The sequence below is a fragment of the Macaca thibetana genome, chromosome 1 (genome assembly GCF_024542745.1).
Source record: "Macaca thibetana thibetana isolate TM-01 chromosome 1, ASM2454274v1, whole genome shotgun sequence".
In the NCBI taxonomy this organism is placed as follows: domain Eukaryota; kingdom Metazoa; phylum Chordata; class Mammalia; order Primates; family Cercopithecidae; genus Macaca; species Macaca thibetana.
The window spans coordinates 10,280,793-10,300,917 of NC_065578.1; the positions used below are offsets into that span (position 1 = coordinate 10,280,793).

Below are 20,125 nucleotides of genomic sequence, written 5' to 3' on the forward strand. Positions count from 1 at the left end.
TGAGGTCAGGGGTTCGAGACCAGCCTGGCCAACATGGTGAAACCCCGTCTCTACTAACAGTACAAAAATTAGCCGGGCGTGGTGGCATAGGCCTGTAATCCCAGCTACTCGGCGGTTACAGTGAGCCGAGATCAAACCACTGCATTCCAGCCTGGGCAACAGAGTGAGACTGTATCACAAACAAAATTATGTTTTTGAAACAAAGTCTCACTCTGTTGGTCTTCCAAAGTGCTGGGATTACAGGTATGAGCCATCAGCGTGCAGCCTAGTTTTATTTTTATTTTTTTTTTGAGACGGAGTCTCGCTCTGTTGCCTAGGCTGGAGTGCGGTGGCGCAATCTCGGCTCACTGCAACCTCCCGCCTCCCGGGTTTAAGGAATTCTCTTGCTTCAGCCTCCTGAGTAGCTGGGATTACAGGCATGCGCCATCACGCTCGGCTAATTTTTTTTTGTATTTTTAGTAGAAACGGGGTTTCACTATATTGACCAGGCTGGTCTCGAACTCCTGACCTTGTGATCCTCCCACCTCGGCCTCTCAGAGTGCTGGGATTACAGGTGTGACCCACTGCACCTGGCCTGTTTTTTTTTTTTTTTCTAGACAGTCTCACTCTGCTGCACAGGCTGGAGTGCAGTGGTGCAATCTCGGCTCACTGCAACCTCCGCTTCCTGGGTTCAAGTAGCTAGGATTACAGGTGAGTGCCACAACGCCAGGCTAAATTTTTTTTGTATTTTTAGTAGAGATGGGGTTTCACCATGTTGGCCAGGCTGGTCTCGAAATCCTGACCTTGTGATCCTCCCGCCTCGGCCTCCCAAAGTGCTGGGATTACAGGTGTGAGCCACCAGCGCCTGGCCTAATTATTTTTCTTAGACTCCATCTCACCAACCTGGTCTCGAACTCCTGGGCTGAAGCTGTCCTCCCACCGCACTGGGATTACAGGCGGGAACCACCGTGCCGGCCCAGCCTCATATTTCAAGTCACCTCCTCCCAAGCTCTGGCTGGTTCTGTGTTCCCCTCACCCACTTGGTCTTGGCTCCGCCTATTAATTACACCTCCCCTGCCCCTCCATCTATCTTTCCCTCTCTATTGGTTCATTCCTAACAGCCTACAAGTATACTGACATCTCTCCCAACTAAAAGAGAAAAGGAAAAAACACGGGCTCCCACATCTCCTTCCAACCGCCATCACCTCTCTCTCGCCCTTTACAGGTAAGCTCCTGAAGAAAACGTCTAGCTCCCACTGTGCTTCCTCCCTCCAGTGTCCTCTGAACTCCTCCAAAAAGACGTTCTTTCCTGCGGACACTGCTGGAACCATTCTGGTTAACACAGAGTGGGAACTCAATACACATTTGTGAAGTGAACTCCTGGAAAAGCTCTTGTGAGGGAGGCACCAAATTATCAGGCAGCTCAGGAGATAGATTCACTCTCCTAAAATCAGAGATGGGATGCCCTTAATACAATTCATTCCACCCATTAAGTGTTCAATAAATGTTCCGCATATCCAATTAAGAGAATACTTGCTTTTCACTTTTTCCATGTGTGTGCTTCAGGTACACAGGTGCCCTGGCATGACAAAGGCCTAGTTCATTTAGTATTTTTGAGCACCTATTTCATCTGGTTCAACCTAATACCACGTGTCAGGCTGTGCAAATGCTCCCCCATGGATTATCTTGTCTTTCAGACAGCCTCACAAGGTAGGGCTTACCCACACTTTCAGAGGAGACAAGCAGAGAGAATCTAAGTAAATTATCCAAGGTCACAAAGGTAGTATGAAATGGAGTTGATATTTGAAACTCAGTAAGTTAACACTACAGCCTTCTTTTTTTTTTTTTTCCTTCTTCTTTTGAGATGAAGTCTCACTCTATTGCCCAGGCTGGAGTGCAATGGCGCAATTGCAACCTCCGCCTCCTGGGTTCAAGTGATTCTCCTGCCTCAGCCTCCTGAGTAGCTGGGATTATAGGCGCGGACCACCATGCCCAGCTAATTTTGTATTAAGTAAGAGACAGGTTTCACCATGTGGGCAAGGCTAGTTTCGAACTCCTGACCTCGTGATCTGCCCGTCACAGCCTCCCAAAGTGCTGGTATTACAGGTATAAGCCACCATGCCCGGCCTCAGCCTTGATTCTTAAAAAATACAGCTGGCCGGGCGCAGTGGCTCACGCCTGTAATCTTAGCACTTTGGGAGGCTGAGGCGGGAGGATCTCCTGAGCTCACCAGTTTGAGATCAGCCTGGGCAACATGGCGAGAACCAGTCTCTACAAAAAATACAAAAATTAGCCAGGTGTAGTGGCATGCACCTGTAGTCCCAGCTACTCAGGAGGCTGAGGTGGGAGGATAATTCGAGCCTGGGAGGTGGAGGTTGCAGTATGTTGAGATTGCACCACTGCCCCCCAGCCTGTACTGCCAGACCTTGTCTCCAAAAAAAACCCAAAAAAACAGTTAACCTGTGAACAACATCTGGTAATTAGGGGCTCCCATTCCTTTGAGCAGTTGAAAATCCACATATAGCTTTTAACTACCCCAAAACTTAATAGCCTCCTGTTGACCAGAGGCCTTACCAGTTAACAAATGGTCAACTGAGAAATATTGTGTATATATATTATATACTGTATTCTTACAATAAATTAGGAAAATTATGAGAAAATATATTTACTATTAAGTGGATCATCATAAAGATCTTCATCCTTATGTATTTATTTTTAGAGCCAGGGTCTCTGCCATCCAGGCTGGAGTGCAATGGCACAATCATAGCTTACTATAAGCTCAAACTCCTGGGCTCAAGCAGTCCTCCGGCCTCAGCATCCAGGGTAGACCGGGCCCATGCCACCATGCCCAACTCATTTTTTAATTTTTTGTAGAGGCAGGGTCTCACTATGTTTCCCAAGCTGGTCTCAAACTCCTAGATTCAAGCAATCCTCTCACTTTACCTTCTCAAAGTGTTGGGGTTACAGGCATGAGCCACCGTGCCTGGCTGGACTAAACTGTATTTAAAGGCCTCCACTAGCTCCTTCCCTGCCTTTGATAATTCTTCTCAAGAAACCCAGAAGGCTTTGCTTAGATGTAACTTAAAACCTATTGGATTCACCAAAGACCTTAATCCAGACTCTCATATCCTAAAGAATGTATCTTTATCACTAATGGCCACCATTTTCCTGTGTCCATTCATTCTCACACCTTTATTGTTCATGAATGGTAACATCACCGTAGTCACTGAGAGTTATTTCATCTGGAACCAAGAAAGTTATGGTGACCATATTTTCTGGAGCAAATAAGTGATACATGGTTTAGGACTGTAACAGAAAATCCAAGTAGGTATATGACTTTCTAGCTGTGAGTGTTAAAACTGTTACTAGTGTCACTATTGAGATTTAAATTCACCTTTTTCTTTTTTTTTTTTTTAAAACAGTCTTGCTCTGTCACCCAGGCTGGAGTGCAGTGGCGCGATCTCAGCTCACTGCAACCTTTGCCGCCCGGTTCAAGTGATTCTCCTGCCTTAGCCTCCTGAGTAGCTGGGATTACAGGCGCCTGCCACCATGCCTGGCTTTTTTTTTTTTTTTTTTTTGAAATGGAGTCTCACTCTGTTGCCCCGACTGGAGTGTAGTGGCGCAATCTTGGCTCACTGCAAACTCCACCTCCCAGGTTCAGGCAATTCTCCTGCCTCATCCTCCCCAGTAGCTGGGATTACAGGTGCATGCCACCACACCCAGCTAACTTTTGTATTTTTAGCAGAGACAGGGTTTTGCCATGTTGGCCAGGCTGCTCTCGAACTCCTGACCTCAGGTGATCCGCCCCGCCTCGGCCTCCCAAAGTGCTGGGATTATAGGCGTGAGCCACCGCACCTGGCCACCAGTTGTTTTTTAAAAACACCACTCACGGCCGGGCGCGGTGGCTCAAGCCTGTAATCCCAGCACTTTGGGAGGCCGAGACGGGCGGATCACGAGGTCAGGAGATCGAGACCATCCTGGCTAACACAGTGAAACCCCGTCTCTACTAAAAATACAAAAACTTAGCCGGGCGAGGTGGCAGGCGCCTGTAGTCCCAGCTACTCGGGAGGCTGAGGCAGGAGAATGGCGTGAACCCGGGAGGCGGAGCTTGCAGTGAGCTGAGATCCGGCCACTGCACTCCAGCCTGGGTGACAGAGCGAGACTCCGTCTCAAAAAAAATAAATAAATAAATAAAAACACCACTCACGGCTGGGCACAGTGGCTTCTCTGGGAGGCTGAGGGGGGGCAGATCGCTTGAGTCCAGGAGTTCGAGACCAGCCTGGGAAAGATGGCAAAACCCCACTGTCTACAAAAAATACAAAAATTAGCTGAGTGGGGAGGTGCATATCTGTAGTCCCAGCTACTTGGGAGGCTGAAGCAGGAAGATCACCTGAGCCCATGGGGCTGAGGCTGCAGTGAGCCATGATTGTGCCACTGCAGTCCAGCCTGGGTGACAGAGCGAGACCCAGTCTCCAATGAAAACAAAAAACACCACTCAGATACGATTCCATTGTAAAACTTCACAGCATCAGGTTCATACTCCTTGCTGCTGAACTGATGGAGGCCCCGGTCTGGCCCCGTGCTACTTTCGTGCCTCCTTTAGTTCCTATTATTTTCCTGTTACTCCCTTTATTCCCCACTGACCACTGAGCCAGATATGCTGAACTATGAGGTGCAGCCATAAGAAAATGCCAGTTTTGTATGTTAAAAATGGTCCACGTACCTGCAATTTCATATGGTCCAAGTGATACTTGCTACTGCTGTGGATACCATGCTTTCACAGCAGTGCCTCACACTTCCTTTTCTGCTGAGAATGTCCCCCCTTGGTTCATCTGACAGACTCCCACTCCTCTTTAAGACCCACGCCAAACATCCCCCTTTCTATGAGGCTTTCCAGGCTCACCCGGTGGAATTTGTGCTCCTACCTGTGGCCCATACACGCCTCTTCTCAGCACTTGGCCGGGGTAAGTTCTGTTCACTTGAGTGGCATGCTGTCTCCACCTGTCTGGCCTGGGAACAGTCTGAGGAAAGGGACCACATCATCTACACCCTTATGTCCTCTGTCATCCCTACTACAGAGTGCTTACTAAAGGCTGAGTGCTGAAAGAGTAAATGCTTCCTTTTTGAACTGATCAAAATTACGACTAAAAAGCCACTCATACACGTATGTTTAAAATTCTGATGTCATTTATTGGCACAAAAATTATTCCGATACAACCTGGTGTCTAGACATGGCTACACTTTATACTTTGTGCATTTAGTTGAGTATTTGTTCTGCTCATAATTCCCAATATGTACCAGACCTTCCCTGTGTTCAGCACCTCCATGACAGTATTTCTGTTTTCTGAGCCCTTGCTCTAAACAGAGTATTCTGACCACTGAAATCATCCCAGAACTCTGCTGCAGAAGGCCAGTGCGGGTGGTCCCACTGTGCAGTGATCCCCTCCGTGCATCTGCTCAGCCGAGGCCACCAGTGATCCGAATAAACCTCCCTACTAGCGGTCAGGTCTTGGATTGAAGCGTGAGTCGCAGCATCACTGGGTCTGATGGAAGACAGACCTTTTGTAAAACTCATTTTGGCCTATCTTGCAAACATTTCTGCTGCTGTCCGCAGACCAGTGAGGTCTTGGGATAGGTGGCAGGGGTGAGGTTGGCATCTTCTGTGTCTTTACGGTCTAGGATCCTAATCCATGTCCTCCATGACCTGAGGCTTCTTGGCTGTGCTGTTTGCTGTACCCATGTTGAGAGGAGCAACTAGGTCATTCTTCCATCAGCAAGTACTTGTGATGAGTTCTCTTGTGAGTTAAGTCAAAACCCGTATTTCTAAAGTTATGGATCTTCTGTTCCCCAAAATGAATGGCTTGATTTACGTGGTATTACTGTGTTTCACTGTCCTGGGAACCAAATCAAGCCTTGTGTTTCTGACAATATATTCTTCAACAGCAGCTAGAAAGTTGGTTCAAACCAACTTTTAATATACAGTAGTTCTTTTCATTTACATTTCAAAATATTTAACAAAGTCAAACTTTCTCACCATGGTTTCAGTTTAGTGGAAGCATTTACTAAAGTAAAAAAGCCTCAGAAAAAATGTGACAGTCACATCTGGGCCTCCAGTTACCAGAAAGGGCACCTAAGAAGGCAGAAAGAAAAGGAATATTTTAATAATTTGAGCTTCTTCAAAGCTTTACACAGATAACTTGAAAATGAAAAGGCCAAGGTCTGACAACCCCAGGGTATTCCCTGAGCTCTCCCACAGCTAATTGCATGGGACACACTCATCATTTCCAGTCAAGGCTACTGCCCACCGAGGTCCCGCAAGGACACTTCCCCAGCATCTGCTCTCTCAAGTTTCTGCCTTCAAGCATGCCTCGGGCAATTAATCAAAGCACACCCCAGAGTGGTCCTTGAGGTTAGGCTCCCAGATCATAAATCTGTCTTTTCATCTCCTTCTCTGTCACTGCTCTAGCTTTTTCTTTCCTTTGCCCTTCCTGTATCTCTGCATTGGACTGACAGCAAAACCCAAAAGGAACCCCTCACAAACAACCCTTGCCTATTCTCCTAAACCACTTATCTTAATGTAATTTTAATTTTAGTGTTTGCCTTCCAAATATGCATCCATATTTCTCAATTTTTTTAAAACAATAAGCACATGCAATAAATATGAACTTTTAAAGAGATCTGAGCTCTAACTGCCCTTTACAGATACGCCACCAAATCTCTTTTTGCTACCCTGGCTTTGGGGCCTAGGCTTGGGTTCTGATTGCTTATTTTAACAAAGTCACTTTGAGAGCCCCACTCACCAGCCAATATAGCACTGGCAGAGGTTTTCATGGGATGTCGCTTGTTTGATGAGCAGCTCAACTTGCGTTGGAACATCCAAAGTGTCATCATGAGAGAAGTCCCGACCTAGCACAGGAGCAACAAAAACATTTCACTCTCTTCCTGGCAATCGCTGCACTTCTTCTTCCCTGTTGCCTTAACTGTCCATACCAACAGCTTATCCTCAGACATGGAGATGAAGGATATATCATAGTTGGATTTGAAAAATTCAGCCAGGTGTGGTGGCTCACGCCTGTAATCCCAGCACTTTGGGAGGCTGAGGCAGGCAGATCACCTGAGGTCAGGAGTTCAAGACCAGCCTGGCCAACATGGTAAAACACTGTCTCTACTAAAAATACAAAATTAGCTGAGTGTCGTGGCACAGGCCTGTAGTCCCAGCTACTTGGGAGCCTGAGGCAGGAGAATCGCTTGAACCTGGAAGGTGGAGGTTGCACTGGGCCAAGATGGCACCACTGCACTCCAGCCTGGGTGACAGAGCAAGACCCTGTCTCAAAAAAAAAAAAAAAAAAAAAAAGAAAAATTTGGCTGGGCATGGTGGGTCACGCCTGTAATCCCAGCACTTTGGGAGGCCGAGGTGGGTGGATCACTTGAGGTCAGGAGTTTGAGACCAGCCTGCCCAACATGGTGAAACCTCATCTCTACTAAAAATACAAAAAATTAGCTGGGTGTGGTGGGGGGCGCCTGTAATCCCTGCTACTGGGGAGGCTGAGGCAGGAGAATTGCTTGAACCTGGGAGGCGGAGGTTGCAGTGACCCAAGATGGAGCCAGTGGACTACAGACTGGGCAATAAGAGCAAACTGTCTCAAAAAAAAAAAAAAAAAAAAAAAAAAAAAACATGATTAAAAAATACTTCCCTGAATTTGGCTGATTTTGGACCCAATAGAAATTTATTCACCTCCTGAGTTACATGAGATTAACCATTAAGTACTGTTATCAGTCATGAGAAAAAAGAATCAGAGACAATGTTTAACTGATGACTTCAAAGACACTGTCAGCCGCACGGTGCCCAAAGCTCATCACTAACACTACTGGACATGGGGCTGACCACCGCTCAGAGACAGGAAAGTGCGCTCAGATTTTGTCTCCTTTTTTTTTTTTTTTTTTTGAGACGGAGTCTCACTCTGTCACCCAGGCTGGAGTGCAGTGGAGCGATCTCGGCTCACTGCAAACTCCACCTCCCAGGTTCACACCATTCTCCTGCCTCAGCCTCCCAACTAGCTGGGACTACAGGCGCCTGCCATCACACCCAGCTCATTTTTTGTACTTTTAGTAGAGACAGGGTTTCACCGTGTTAACCAGGATGGTCTCGATCTCCTGACCTCGTGATCTGCCTGCCTCAGCCTCCCAAAGTGCTGGGATTACAGGCTTGAGCCACCGCGCCCGGCCTTATGTCCCCTTTAAGTAAACACATGACACACTCACCAGTGAGCTTATCTCGAACCCTGTTAATAATCTGAATAGCTTTCTTATTTAGGGCCTCTGGTTTCACCAAACCGTCTCCAACTGGAATACACAAAAGTAGAAATAACAGTAAGAATGGGAGCAATACAACAGGTTCAATGGGTGCCCTGTTTTTCTCAAATATTCACTTTTGTAAGTGTTGAGCAATCCTTCCTCTATGTTCATCTTTGTCCTCAGAATATAATGAGAAATTCATGGAACCTTTTCTGCTCAAAGGCAGTTTTGTTGCTTCATCTTGTTGACCCTTCTCAGGGTATAACACAGCTGCTGTTTTCTTAATGAGCTAGTTATTGGTGCAGTTCCTCAGAGGTTGAACTTACTGAAAGAATGAATAGATTCTGGCACTGTGGTCCCCGTTTTCTTATGGGCTGGCTCCCCAAGTTCCACACCGTCCAAAATTTCTATGGGAAAAGAAATCAATTAACAGAAAATTCAAACACCAAAAAGCCACTGTTGGTGTTAGCATCTAATTCTCTACACACTCTATTCCTTTAACGCCTGCCCTGCCTACCCTAAAGGGGAAAAGAGAAGGAAAATTTTGTTACTCTTTACGTATTTCAAAGTTTTAAGCTGGACACAGCTGTAATCCCAGCTACTCAAGAGGCTGAGGTGGAAGGATCACTTGAGTAGCTGAGTTCAAGACCAGCCTGAGACTCCATTTGCAAAAAAAAAAAAAAAAAAAAAAAAATCTATAAAGCCATTTTCAAATGTGAGTTAATAATTATTGAAAAATATTTGGTGCTTATCAGAATTGAAACATGGATTTTCAGGCAAATTGCATTAACAAAATAAACTCATAGGAATAGGAACAGAGGCAGAGGTCAAAAGCCTTATGACAAAATGTGTTTGAACAAAAACTGGTAATGAAAATTAACTTTGGGGCCGGGCGTGGTGGCTCAAGCCTGTAATCCCAGCACTTTGGAAGGCCGAGACGGGCGGATCATGAGGTCAGGAGATCGAGACCATCCTGGCTAACACGGTGAAACCCCATCTCTACTAAAAAAAATACAAAAAAACTAGCCAGGCGAGGTGGCGGGTGCCTGTAGTCCCAGCTACTCGGGAGGCTGAGGCAGGAGAATGGCGTAAACCCGGGAGGCGGAGCTTGCAGTGAGCTGAGATCTGGCCACTGCACTCTGGCCTGGGCGACAGAGTGAGACTCTGTCTCAAAAAAAAAAAAAAAAAGAAAATAAACTTTGGAATGTATCACACACAAGGTTGAAATGTTATTCCTTGGAGGAATTTTCATATCAACTCTGGGTAGAAAAAGTCCTCAGGTGTTAGGTTCACCCTCCACTGATTATGGCTTTTAGCAGGAGTCTGAAATCAGAATTATGAAGTTTTTTGAATGCTGTCCTTGTACATCACAGACCTTCTGAATGAAGGTAGTGATAATTATACTTCTTTTTTATTTTTTGAGATGGAGTTTCACTCTTATTGCCCAGGCTGGAGTGCAATGGCGCAATCTCGGCTCACTGCAACCTCTGCCTCCTGGATTCAAGCGATTCTCCTGCCTCCCGAGTAGCTGAGATTACAGGTATGCGCTACCATGCCTGGCTTATTTTGTATTTTTAGTAGAGATGGGGTTTCTCCATGTTGGTCAAGCTGGTCTCAAACTCTTGACCTCAGCCTGCCTGGGCCTCTCAAAGTACTGGGATTATAGGCGTGAACCACCGCACCAGGGTGATAGTTATACTTCTATTAGTGATCCGTTGGAAGTTTTTTCTGAGACAGGGTCTTGCTATGTTGCCCACGCTAGTCTCAAACTCCTGGGCTCAAGTGCTCCTCCTGCTGGGCTTACAGGTGTGCACCACAATACCCAGATGGAATTTAACTTTTAAGCTAAACAACCAAATCCACCATCTGGTGCCAGCAGAACTGGCTGTTCTCGTTCCCTTCTGTACGCTACAGGCAGCATATAGTAGCCAGTTAAGAATGTGTTAGGGAGGTGGGCCCTAAGAATGAAACCAGTAAGTCTCAGCACACTTCGTTTGAGACCAGCCACCGGTATAAGCTACCCCAGAGACCGTGGGTCCTATGAGCCTGGTGATTCAGGCATTCACAAATCCTGTCACAGTGTCCGTGTATGACATTATAACCCAGTATCCCAATTTCTTGCCTGAAACACCCTTTTGCTTTCTACTCATCGAGTCCATCCATCCAATAATGATAAATCACACTTTGGCAGGACAGGGTGGCTCATGCCTGTAATCCCAGCACTTTGGGAGGCCAATGCAGGCAGATCACTTGAGATCAGGAGTTCGAAACCAGCCTGGCTAACATGGTGAAACCCCATCTCTACTAAAAATTTTAAAAAAATTAGCTGAGCATGGTGACACACGCTTGTAATCCCAGCTACTTGGGAGACTGAGGCAGGAAAATTGCTTGAACTCGGGAGGTAGAGGTTGAAGTGAGCCGAGACTGCGCCACCATACTCCAGCCTGGGTGACAGAGCAAGACTGTCTCAAGGAAAAAAAAAAAGAAAAATTATCCTTTGTCAGGTGAAGTGATGATTAGATGCCACCAACCCAAGTGCTCTCTTGGCAGCTACGGTTCACAGTGAAGTCCCCTTTTCTGAATCTCCACAGCCTTCTACTCCACACCAAAGCACCCACAGGCTCCACGGCAGAGTGTACTGCTCTCTGATTATTTCACGCAGGTTATGGTCAATTCTGTAATGCTGTTCTGTGCTTCTTCAGGCGACCACTGTACCTCACATTTTCTTTTTGCACCCCTAGACATTATTTGGCTTAGTTTATTAACTAGTTGTAAGTTTTCTGTAAACATTTGTAGAAAATATTTACTTTTTTACACCTCAACAGTAATTCCCAAAGTGTGAACTATGTAGAATGTTGCTAAATATCATGAAGGAAAAAAGGGGTGGGATGGGGGGCGGGGAAGAGAGGAGGGCTAAACAAAGTTAAACAGTTTTACCCAAAAACAAACCAACCAACCAACCCACAAAAACCCCCTAAAACCAATAACTTCAATGCTGTGTGTGCTGGAAACTAATACAAATAAAACAAAGTTAAACAGCTTGACTCTAACACTCCTGAGAGGTTTCCACACACAAAAAGTACTCTGGCTCTCGGAGGGACACCAGTCTTCCTAGACCCCCGCTCTGTGAGTCACGCTCCTAGAAACACTTCCCTGTGGTTCCAGGGCTCCTCCCAGCAACACAAATAAATTTCTGCTGCCTCCATCTTTCCATTTCTGAGCTATTATCAATGCTTGAGGACCAAGGTAATATTGTTTTTTTTTTTTTTTTTGAGACGGAGTCTCGCTCTGTCGCCCAGGCTGGAGTGCAGTGGCCGGATCTCAGCTCACTGCAAGCTCCGCCTCCCGGGTTTACGCCATTCTCCTGCCTCAGCCTCCCGAGTAGCTGGGACTACAGGCGCCCGCCACCTCGCCCGGCTAGTTTTTTGTATTTTTTTTAGTAGAGACGAGGTTTCACCGTGTTAACCAGGATGGTCTCGATCTTCTGACCTCGTGATCCGCCCGTCTCGGCCTCCCAAAGTGCTGGGATTACAGGCTTGAGCCACCGCGCCCGGCCAGTAATATTGTTAATAATTATTCCAACCCAGACACCATTAGTGAGCTGATATTCAGACATACTTTAAACTGTGTTTTTACAGATAGATTAAAATCAGATAGTTTGATAAAAATCTCGGAGCTTCAGGCACCCACTCCATGTGTGAAACAGTAAATAAAAAACATATTAGCTGCTTGGTGCTCAGTAAATATTTCTAGACCAAGTATTTGAAGTTCGATTAAATGCTTATCTGGTGATAAGCTGGCAGTAATAGCACCTTTGCAAAACTACCATTGTCAAGAATTGCGAGAAAACTAGGTTTACTTCCTTCATATTCAGTAGCCATTACCACTTTGTCTCCTACTGGCAGTAACAAAGCCCACCCCATTCTAGAAACACTCTGGAAAAGGGGGAGAGCTTCTGTAACATCCTGTGGTATGCACCCACCGACTGAAGCCCACCCCACTATAGAAACACTCTGCACAAGGGGGAGAGCCTTTGCGACCTCCCATGGATGCACCCACCGACTGACTGGCCGGCAGAGTAGGAATCCGTCCTCGTTCGGGATCGCTTGTTGCCTTTGGTATTTGCTAGGGAGAGAAAGAAAGAGTATTGAAACATGCTTCAAATTTTGACTTGAAAGAAACTTGGTTATTTTCTTCCAGTCATAAAAATATAATTGTTCTGGGAGGCCGAGGCAGGAGAATGGCGTAAACCCAGGAGGCAGAGCTTGTAGTGAGCTGAGATCCGGCCACTGCACTCAGCCTGGACGACAGAGCAAGACTCCGTCTCAAAAACAAACAAACAAACAAACTATATATATATAATTGTTCGTAAAGCTACAGCCCCAAAAAGAGAGATGACAGACATATTACTCAGGAATAAGTGGGTGGGTATTAGCATGGGATGTGAAACCCAGGGGAACACTCTATACTGTTGATTTGGACAATGTGATACAGATAATATAAGGTCAAAGTATGACTTAATTTCAATGGATTAGAAGTTCTTTTGGTAAACATCCCCTAAGGTGGCAGAACAAAGGGTAGATGAAGATACTGCTGCCCAAATCATAACTATTTGCATTTCTTATTAAAATTTCAGCTTACTACTCTATATAAAGCCCAGAGAAAAACCACTAGGATACTTGGTTAATACTGAAGAATATTTTAGTATCTAAATTGATAATGGCATTTTCTGTTTTAGTTAATAAAAATACTTGAAGTTCTTTTCCAGGTGTCAGAACTACTCTGTGCAAATGTAATGCAATAGCTCGGCAATGTATCCCCAGGCTGCAGGCTTGAAGGGGCATAGGTTTGTAAAATGTTATGTGCTGGATATTGCTAATTTGGGAGGCTGCCAACCTCAGCTTCCACACACTTGATTTTGTTTTTTATTACCTTTATTTTTAAAATTAAATTTATTTTTTTGAGACAAGGTCTCACTCTGTCACCTAGGCTAGAGTGCAGCAGTGACACGATCATAGCTCACTCTGCCTCAACCTCCCAGGCTCAGGTAATCCTCCTGCCTCTGCCTCCTGAGCAGGTAGAACCACTGGCATGTGCCACTGTACCCACCTTAATATGGCTTGGCTGTGTCCCAATCCAAAATCTCATCTTGAACTGTAATCTAAATTGTAATCCCCATGTGTTGGGGGAGGGACCTCATGGGAGGTGATTAGATCATGGGGATGGTTCCTCCATGCTGTTCTCGTGATAGTGACTGAGTTCTCATGAGATCTGGTGGTTTTATAAGGGGCTTTTCCCCCCTTCACTCTGTACTTCTCTCTTCTGCCCCCAAGTGGAGGAGGATGTGTTTGCTTCCCCTCCCACCATGATTGTAAGTTTCCTGAGTTCTTCCCAGCCAAGCGGAACTGTGAGTCAATTAAACCTCTTTCCTTTATAAATCACTTACTCTCAGGCAGTTCTTTATAACAGTGTAAGAACAGACTAATACATGCCTAATTTTTTCAGTTTTTGTAGACACATGTCTTACTACGTTGCCCAGGCTGGTCTCGAACTCTTGGCCTCAAGCAACTCCTCTGCCTTGGCCTCCCAAAATGTTAGGATTACAGGCGTGAGCCACCGAGCTCAGCTCCCAGGCACTTGATGATACTCACTGTCCATCAGCCTCCAGTTCAGCAAGGGGTCATAGACAAAGGCTTCCAGCACAGCCATGACACTGTCCTTGTGCTCCCGCAGCACCTCCATCACTGTGTGGCATGTGATTCTGTAGTTGCCATCCAGGCCTGTAACCTAGAAATGGGACAGAGCCACTTACCACATGAGTTACTAACTCTCCACCCAAAGCAAGCTGAGGGGGTCTGTTACCCTCACTTAGGAAGCAGACACAGGCCATATTGATGTATCAGGGTGAGAATGTCTTAGGAGAAGGAATCAGGGTAGGACTGTGATCCACAGGAAACCAGGTCAGAGGCGAAGTGATAAGCCTTTCATAGACAGATCATTTCTAACACAATAGGAAATAACAGAAAACTGCTATAAAAATCACAAAGGCATTATGGGGAACTGATGGGCTCTAACAAGCAAGTGTGTCTTCAGAGAAGGTTGTAACTGTCTTGATCCCATTTCGGAGCAGCTCGTTCCCAATATCCACTCACCTCCATAGCATTGGTCAACATTCTTGTTAGTCTAAATGGAATCTTCTCTGGAAACTTCTCTCGGGTCATAGCAACCTACAGAATAATAAATGGGAAAAGCCAAATCAATGTTTATTTTCTTAACCTGGAGCCAGGTGGAGCAGGTGGCTTTCCTCTGCATCACCTGCAGATTTTAATTAGAGCAGAGAAATGAAGCAGCTTGGGTTTAGTAACAGGACTTGTCATAGGGATTTGAAAGACAACTTAAAAAACAAGAAACAACAGAAAAGAAGAGAAAACAAAAAGGAAAAAAGACAAATGTGCATTGTGTCCAGGCCCTTGGGCAACAGGTGGTATGGAGGATGGGGGCCTCCTCCACTCAGAGGGCATGTGAACAGCAGCCCTTGCTCCAAGGGGGTTACAGTCCAACTAAGAGCCCAGATTTCATTTCTTACACTGACTTAACTACAGCCTTGGTAGGGACAGAAGGGGTTAAGAGTAAGGCAGTTTGGGCTTAAGTCTGCCTAAAGTGTCAGAGGCAGGGGAAAAGTGATCACCCGGGAAGATGAGGGTGGGGTTCTAGAACATGTGTTCACCTCAAAGCAGTCCCCAAAGTCAATGTGCAGGATCTTCCCACTCAGACGGTCCAGCATCAGGTTGGATGGGTGTCTGAGAAACAGAAAAGAGATCAGGTAGGATCAACAGAGAGCACGGATGAAAAAAATCAATAAGTACGTGATACCGTAAGCTAGGAGTTGGTAAACAATAGCCCTCAGCCAATCCAGCTCCTCTACCTCCACTTTTCTGCAAGTCCAGTTTTACTGGAACACAGCATGCTCCCTTGTTTAGGCACTGTTGCAGGCTGCTTCCGTGCTACGACAGCAGAGCTGAGTAGTTGTGACAGAGACCAAAGGGCCCACAAAGCCTAAAACAACTTAACTGGTCCTTTACAGAAACAGTTTGCCAACTCCTGCTGAAATGTGGGTGTGTGTGTGAGTCACAGGGTGTCCCACTGTACTGAGATCCTGTGCTCTTCTGAGGTCTTTGGTGACCTAATAAGTCATTTCTGGCAGCACTGGCACCTTCTGGTGACAAGACTCTATCATTTTTACTGAGCAGCTGTAATAGGGTCTCGTCTCCTTAAGTCCCTGAGCCAATCCCGGCAACCACCTGGCTTTTATCAACAGATATTCTGCTAGACTTTTAAAAACAAAAATCTACTATTTTTGTGGGATAAAATTATTTTTACTCTCAAATAGTTGCATGAGACATGATTCCAGGAGAAAAACAGTAGACATCAGAGAACCAGTCTTCTTCACATTCTTGTAAGTCCATTTCTGAACATTCCTAAATTACATTTTCAGTCAGTACATTTGGACAAAACTTATTATGCAAAAATATCGAAGGATCTAGTTTGGTTGGTTTCAATTACAGAAATAAAAAGATTTATCTTAGCACAGTGGTGACTGACAAATGTTTATTGAATAAAATCAATATGATTTACTTTTTTTTTTTTTTTCCCCAGACAGAGTTTTACTCTGTTGACCAGGATGGAATGCAGTGGTGCAATCACAGCTCACGGCAGCCTTGACCTTCTGGGCTTAAGTGATCCTCCTACCTCAGCTTCCCAAAGAGCTGGGACTACAGGTGCATGCCACCATACTTGGCTAATTATTTCATTATCTGTAGAGATGGGATCTTGCTGTGTTGCCCAGGCTGGTCTCAAATTCCTACGCTCAAGTGATCCTCCCACCTCAGCTTCCCAAAGTGCTGGAATTATAGGCACGAGCCTGCCCTGAAATACTGCTGTTAATACCTTAAGCCAAACTAAGGAGAAAGTAGTATCCTTGAACTATGTGGGGCTTTATTGAGATGGGCTCTTGCTATTGCCCGAGTTGGTCTCAAACTCATGGCTCAAGTGATTCTCTTGCCCTGGCCTCCCAGGATGATAGGCATGAGCCACTGCATCCAGCTTGAACTATTTTTCCTTTTCTTTAGTTTGATGCATTCTTCTGATGGCATCACAATCAATAGGGAACTAAGGCTAATGTTGTAAAAGAGACCTTACATACACAATACCAATATTTATTTACCAAAGAGCCATATATTTAATCGGAAAACCAAATGAAACCATTTAGGAAAACTACAATGGGATAAAGAAGACTAAAAAAACCAAATTAAATTACTCACCTATCTCCCAGGCCTAAAATATACCCAACCATTGACATGACCGCTAAAGAACGGGTATAATTGGTTCTTCGGTCAAACCACACCTAGAACACAGGAGTGCATGTGAAGCAAGGCTCTGGAAACTTCAATTTCAACATAATTATACTCTAATAAGCTGTCTTTTGTTTGTTTTTTGAGACCGAGTCTCGCTTTGTCACCTAGGCTGGAAGGCAGTGGTGTTATCTTGGCTCACTGTAAACTCCACCTCCTGGGTTCAAGTGATTCTCATGCCTTAGCCTCCTGAGTAGCTGAGATTACAGGCACCCACCATCACTCCCAGCTAATTTTTGTAGTTTTAGTAGAGACGGAGTTTCACTATGTTGGCCAGACTGGTCTTGAGCTCCTAACCTCAAGTGATCCACTTGCCTCAGCCTCCCAAAGTGCTGGGATTACAGGCCTGAGCCACTGCGCCTGGCCTAATCAGTTGTTTTCTTACAGTCCATTAATAACTGGTTAGAATGTATAACATTACAAAAACCTCATTCATAATTCTAACAATGAACTATGCCTTGGATTAAACTTAATTAGAAATGTGTAAGACTTAAAGATCTGAGTAAATGAAAAATATCAGTTTAAGAATATCCCCTTATGAGTATAAAAATGTAACAGCCTCAAGAAAAAAAATAGATGACAATAGCCCCTGAGAAGGGACTTGTATTAACACCATGGAACTTGAGAAACAGGCAGAAAGAGCAATGAAACAGAAGAAGAGTCCTAGAAAGAAATCCAACGACACGTAATAATTTAGTGTTTGGGCCAGGTGTGGTGGCTCACGCCTGTAATCCCAGTACTTTGGGAGGCTGAGGTGGGTGGATCACCTGAGATCGGGAGTTTGAAACCAGCCTGACCAACATGGTGAAATCCCGTTTCTACTAAAAATACAAAAATTAGCCAGGTGTGGTGGCACAGGCCTGTAATCCCAGCTCCTCAGGAGGCTGAGGCAGGAGAATCACTGAACCTGGGAGGCGGAGGTTGCAGTGAGCCAAAATCATGCTACTGCACTCCAGCCTGGGCAACAAGAGCGAAACTCTGTCTCAAAAAATAAAATAAAAAAAAAATCAGTGTTCAATAAAAACAAAATCTTCTAAATAGCAGGGAAAGGATGAATTATTTGGCCAACAGTGTTGTCCTGGCTAGTCATCTTTAAAAAAATAAAGTTACACCTTAATCTTAAAATAAATTCCAAACTTAGTTAAGATTTTTTTTTTTTTTTTTAAGTCTTGCTGTATTGCCCAGGCTGGTGTACAATGGCACGATCTTGGCTCACTGCAACCTCTACCTCCCCAGTTCAAGCGATTCTCCTGCCTCAGCCTCCTGAGTAGCTGGGATAACAGGCATGTGCCACCATGCCCAGCTAATTTTTGTGTTTTTAGTAGAGACAGGGTTTCACCATGTTGGTCAGGTTGGTCTCGAACTCCTGACCTTGTGATCCACCTGCCTTGGCGTCCCAAAGTGCTGGGATTACAGGTGTGAACCACCGTGCCTGGCCTTTTTTTTTTTTTTTTTTTTTTTTTTTCCAAGAGACAGGGTCTCACTATATTACCCAGGCTGGAGTGTAATGGCTTTTCATAAGTGTGGTCTTTTTTTTTTTTTTTTGAGACAGGGTCTGGCTCTGTCACTCAAGCTGAGTGACAGATTGTGCAGTGGCACAATCTCAGCTCACTGTAACCCCTGCCTCCTGGGCTCAAGTGACCCTCCCGCCACAGCCTCCTAAGTAGCTGGGACAATGGGCAAGCGCCATCATACTCGGCTACTTTTTCATATTTTGTAGAGATGGGGTTTTGCGACACTACCCAGGCTGGTCTCAAATGTCTGAGCTTCAAGCATTCCGCCTGCCTTGGCCTCCCAAAGTGTTAAGAATATAGACATGAGCCACTGCACCCAGTCCATAGGTGTGGTCTTAACGTGCTACAGCCTTGAACTCCTGGGCTCAAGCAATCCTCCTGCCTCAGCCTCCCAAGTAGCTGGGACTACAGGTGTCTACCATAGTGTCTGGCTTGGGTTAGAACTTAAATGTAAAAAAACCCTGTAACTAGTATAAGAAAATATAGGTTAAAAAATAACCTCAAGGTGGAGAGGGCCTTTCTAAATATAAAACCAAAGGAAGAGGCCAGGTGCCATGGCTCATGCCTGTAATCCCAGCACTTTGGGAGCTGAGAAGGGCGGATCGCTTGAGGCTAGGAGTTCAAGACCAGCCTGGCCAACATGGTGAAACCCTGTCTCTACTAAAAATACAAAAGAGTGGCCGGGCACGGTGGCTATCGCCTATAATCCCAGCACTTTGGGAGGCTGAGGCGGGTGGATCACGAGGTCAGGAGATCGAGACCATCCTGGCTAACACAGTGAAACCCCATCTGTACTAAAAATACAAAAAAAAAAAAAAAAAAAAAAAAAATTAGTTGGGCATGGTGGTGGGCGCCTGTAGTCCCAACTACTCGGGAGGCTGAGGCAGGAGACTGGTATGAACCTGGGAGGCAGAGCTTGCAGAGATTGGGCCACTGCACTCCAGCCTGAGTGACAGAGTGAGATTCCATCTCAAAAAAAAAAAAAAAAGTTAGCCGGGCATGGTGGCACACACCTGTAATTCCAGCTACTCTGGAGGCTGAGGCAGGAGAATCACTTCAACCTGGGAGACAGAGTATGCAATGAGCCAAGACTGCACCACTGCACTCCAGCCTGGGTGACAGAGCAAGACCCTGTCCCAAAAAAAAAAAACAAAAAACAAAAAACACACAAACAAACCACACAAAAACAAACCAAAGGAAGAAACTTTAAAGAAAAAGATTAAAAATTTGGTAACTTCTAACTTTTAAAAATGCTTGTACAGTCGTCTCTAAGCATCCATAAAGGATGGGGTCTAGGGCCCCCATCGGATACCAAAATCAGCAATACTCAAGTGCCTTATGTAAAATGGTGTAGGCTGGGTGTGGTGGCTCATGCCTCTAATCCCAGCACTTCAGGAGACCAAGGCAGGAGGATCGCTTGAGCCCAGGAGTTCAAGACCAGGCTGGGTGACACAGTGAGTGAGACTTTCGTCTCTAAAAAAAATAAATTATTGTTTTGTTTTGAGACAGGGTCTTGTTCTGTCACCCAGGATGGAGTGCAGTGGCATGATATGGCTCACTGCAGCCTCATTCTCCTGGGCTCAAATGATCCTTCCGAGTAGCTGGGCTTACAGGTATGTACCACCATGCCTGGCTAATTTTTTTGTAGAAATGGGGTCTCACAGGCCAGGTGTGGTGGCTCATACCTGTAATCCCAGCACTTTGGGAGGCTAAGGTGGGTGGATCACTTGAAGTCAGGAGTTTGAGACTAGACTGAACATGGTGAAACCCTGTCTCTACTAAGAATACAAAAATTAAACCTACATGGTGATATGTGCCTGTAATCCCAGCTACTTGGGAGGCTGAGGCAGGAGAATTGCTTGAACCCAGGGGGCAGAGGTTGCAGTGAGCTGAGATCTTGCCATTGGCACTCCAGCCTGGGTGGGG

General features: G+C 45.5%; 2 protein-coding genes across 4 annotated transcripts in view; both read right to left on the minus strand.

The window, feature by feature from the left end:
* Positions 1 to 20,125, minus strand: part of SRM (spermidine synthase) — a 227,650-nt gene that overhangs the window by 45,648 nt on the left and 161,877 nt on the right. The gene's annotated exons all lie outside the window — the stretch shown is intronic.
* MTOR (mechanistic target of rapamycin kinase) overlaps positions 5,145 to 20,125 on the minus strand; it is a 150,552-nt gene continuing 135,571 nt past the window's right edge. For all 3 annotated transcript variants that reach the window (XM_050787642.1, XM_050787652.1, XM_050787662.1), the window contains exons 50-58: positions 16,596 to 16,678; positions 15,002 to 15,074; positions 14,427 to 14,501; positions 13,926 to 14,061; positions 12,334 to 12,399; positions 8,601 to 8,681; positions 8,242 to 8,322; positions 6,780 to 6,885; positions 5,145 to 6,109 (exon numbers count right to left, since the gene is read on the minus strand). In XM_050787642.1, the coding sequence (XP_050643599.1) occupies positions 6,094 to 6,109; positions 6,780 to 6,885; positions 8,242 to 8,322; positions 8,601 to 8,681; positions 12,334 to 12,399; positions 13,926 to 14,061; positions 14,427 to 14,501; positions 15,002 to 15,074; positions 16,596 to 16,678 (717 nt within the window). In that variant the 3' untranslated portion in view covers positions 5,145 to 6,093. The remainder of the gene's footprint in view (positions 6,110 to 6,779; positions 6,886 to 8,241; positions 8,323 to 8,600; positions 8,682 to 12,333; positions 12,400 to 13,925; positions 14,062 to 14,426; positions 14,502 to 15,001; positions 15,075 to 16,595; positions 16,679 to 20,125) is intronic.